The sequence below is a fragment of the Monocercomonoides exilis genome (genome assembly GCF_001643675.1).
Source record: "Monocercomonoides exilis strain PA203 chromosome Unknown scaffold30-1206723, whole genome shotgun sequence".
NCBI lineage: Eukaryota > Preaxostyla > Oxymonadida > Polymastigidae > Monocercomonoides > Monocercomonoides exilis.
The window spans coordinates 671,451-673,763 of NW_027150575.1; the positions used below are offsets into that span (position 1 = coordinate 671,451).

The 2,313-nt window shown below is 36.7% G+C and overlaps 1 protein-coding gene across 1 annotated transcript; it reads right to left on the bottom strand.

The window, feature by feature from the left end:
- Positions 1-715: 715 nt before the first annotated feature.
- Positions 716-1,737, bottom strand: MONOS_7839 (uncharacterized protein; the record flags this gene model as incomplete). Its single annotated transcript, XM_067878195.1, has 2 exons — positions 716-1,528; positions 1,591-1,737. 2 exons carry the CDS (start codon positions 1,735-1,737, stop codon positions 716-718), a joined length of 960 nt encoding a protein of 319 aa, XP_067725153.1.
- Between the last annotated feature and the right edge of the window lie 576 nt (positions 1,738-2,313).

Below are 2,313 nucleotides of genomic sequence, written 5' to 3' on the forward strand. Positions count from 1 at the left end.
GAAGGAGATTAAGATCAAATAGCAATTGATTCTTCCTCCATCTTCTCATCTCCCTCATTCAGTATCTTCAATATCTTATTCCCAACCAATCTCTTAAAGAAACTTGGCGAGCCAGCTCTTTCTTCATATTCTGCAACATGCCCGCGCCGCTTCTTGCCTTTTGTTGTTCTGCTTTCTCCAGCTCCAGCCGTTGCATCTCCAGAACATCCTCGGCTGAGAAAGGCATTTCACCTTGAGTATCGTTTCAAAGAATGTTTTTATTAAGAAAGCAAAGAGATTCGTTGAATTGGCATGTTTATTACCAGAAATAACAAACAAAATTGAATGAAGAACGTTAAATTAAAACTTTTTTAGAAAACATTTTTTATCACAGGTTTATTAAAAATATTTAAAAAAAGAAATGCCAAAATGTTTGCTTATTAAATAATTGTTATGAACATTATCACGAAAGTTATTGAACAATGAGAATAAATAAGTCTGGAAATGAAGCAAACTTTGCAAACATCGATGCAGCATTGGTATATCTATAACTAAATAATGTTCAATTATTTGAACTTTTTGGACTCTCATCCGAATGGTTGAATAGAACTGTGGTCTGACAGAGGAAGTTGCCTTGTTCCTCCCTCTTAACGTCCTCTCTCTGTTTCGTTACCAAACTTGTTATCTTTTGAGCAGTCCCAGAAAAATACGTGTGATGATTGGTTCTGTTTGCTCTTCAAGTCAGTTGCGCATGTAATAAAATTGCAACTTCAGTGAAGAGTGGCGTTGCGCGAGTGAGCTCCAGTGAGTTGGTTGTGGTTGTTACCATCTTTCTGTCAAGAAACAGAATGAAGTGTAATGGCTGAGAACAAAAAAGTGATGATGAGGAAAGTGATGATGTTGATTGTGATTGTAAATGTGAGTTTGATGGTTGAGGGATGCCACTGGAGGCGATGATGGTGGCAGTTGCATCGTTGCCTGTAATCATTATATTTGGGGCACGGAATATGAGAGTCTTTAAGGGAGTGAAGGTTGAGGCGAGGAGCGTGAGGGAATTGTCTTGATCATCTGTCAAACATTCAAGAGCATACTCGATTGTGGCGCATGGCCTAAGATGTGTTACTCCGCAGACATCACCATCTGTTCCGTTGCTTGCAATGATTTTGTAAGTAGTAATGAGAGGAAGCCAGCCATTATATATTTCGCTATCAGCTGTTCCATAGATCCATACTCTGTTCGTTGGAGTGGTTGAGCCACATTGCTGGAAAGGAGATTGGGTGATTGCATTGCCATTGAAGAACAAATCATTCCCCCTGCCGTTTGTTGCAGTGTTGCCATCAAAGAAACAGAATGTGATGAATTTATTTCCTCTCATCCAGGAATAAGTGGCTGAACAGCAAAGCGCAGCTCCTCCCCATGAAGTTGAAGTTGATATCAATTTGTTATTTATAATCTGGCAATCATTAACAAAAAATTGATTTGGCTTATTTACAGGAGGATCATTGAATGTGAGAGAACCAGCAGAATCACCACCAGAATTTGAAATGCACTTGCATTTGGTGAATAAGAATTTACCATTTGATGGAAAATCACCAATCCAGAAATACCAACCAGTTCCACACCAGCCAGATATTGAACAACTTTCCACTCTGTTATCTGAGAATGAATAAACAGAATTTGATTGTGACCAGCCAACATGAGAAACTCCTCCATTAGCTGCAGAACAACTTGTGAAATTGGATTTAACAATGTTAACATTTAACAAATATATGCAATAGAACGCTCCACCATGATTATCATTTGAATAATTGAAAAGCGAGCAAGAAGTGATTGTGATACTTGCATATGCGCAAGCAATTTTAAGAGTACCACCTTGATCTCCTGTGCAATTTGAATCATTCCACTCGTACCTTTCAAAGAGATGATTGTTCCTATCAAAAGTGGCCAATCTTAGTGTTTTTCTTTGAGATTCTGTTCCAACATACACAGCAGGTGTATTAGAAGTAGATCGATAAAGAAAAAGAAGTTGGTTGCACAAACGAGCAGAAAGAAAGAATGAAGTGGTGTAGAGGGAGAAATAGATACGGAGTAGAAGATGAAAAATACATTGAAAAAGATTATCTTAAAGAAAATACAAAGAATAATTAAATTGAAGAAGCACTTAGCGTTAACAAAAAACCGTCTGCATTACAGAAATATATGAATGAATTATATCGTTGAAATATTTTATTAAATCGATTGAAAAATGAAAAATGAAAGGAATTTCAAAGGTTTCAAACTGTTGAAGAAATAAATAGCATATATATGTCTGATAAAAAAATAATGTGAAAGAAC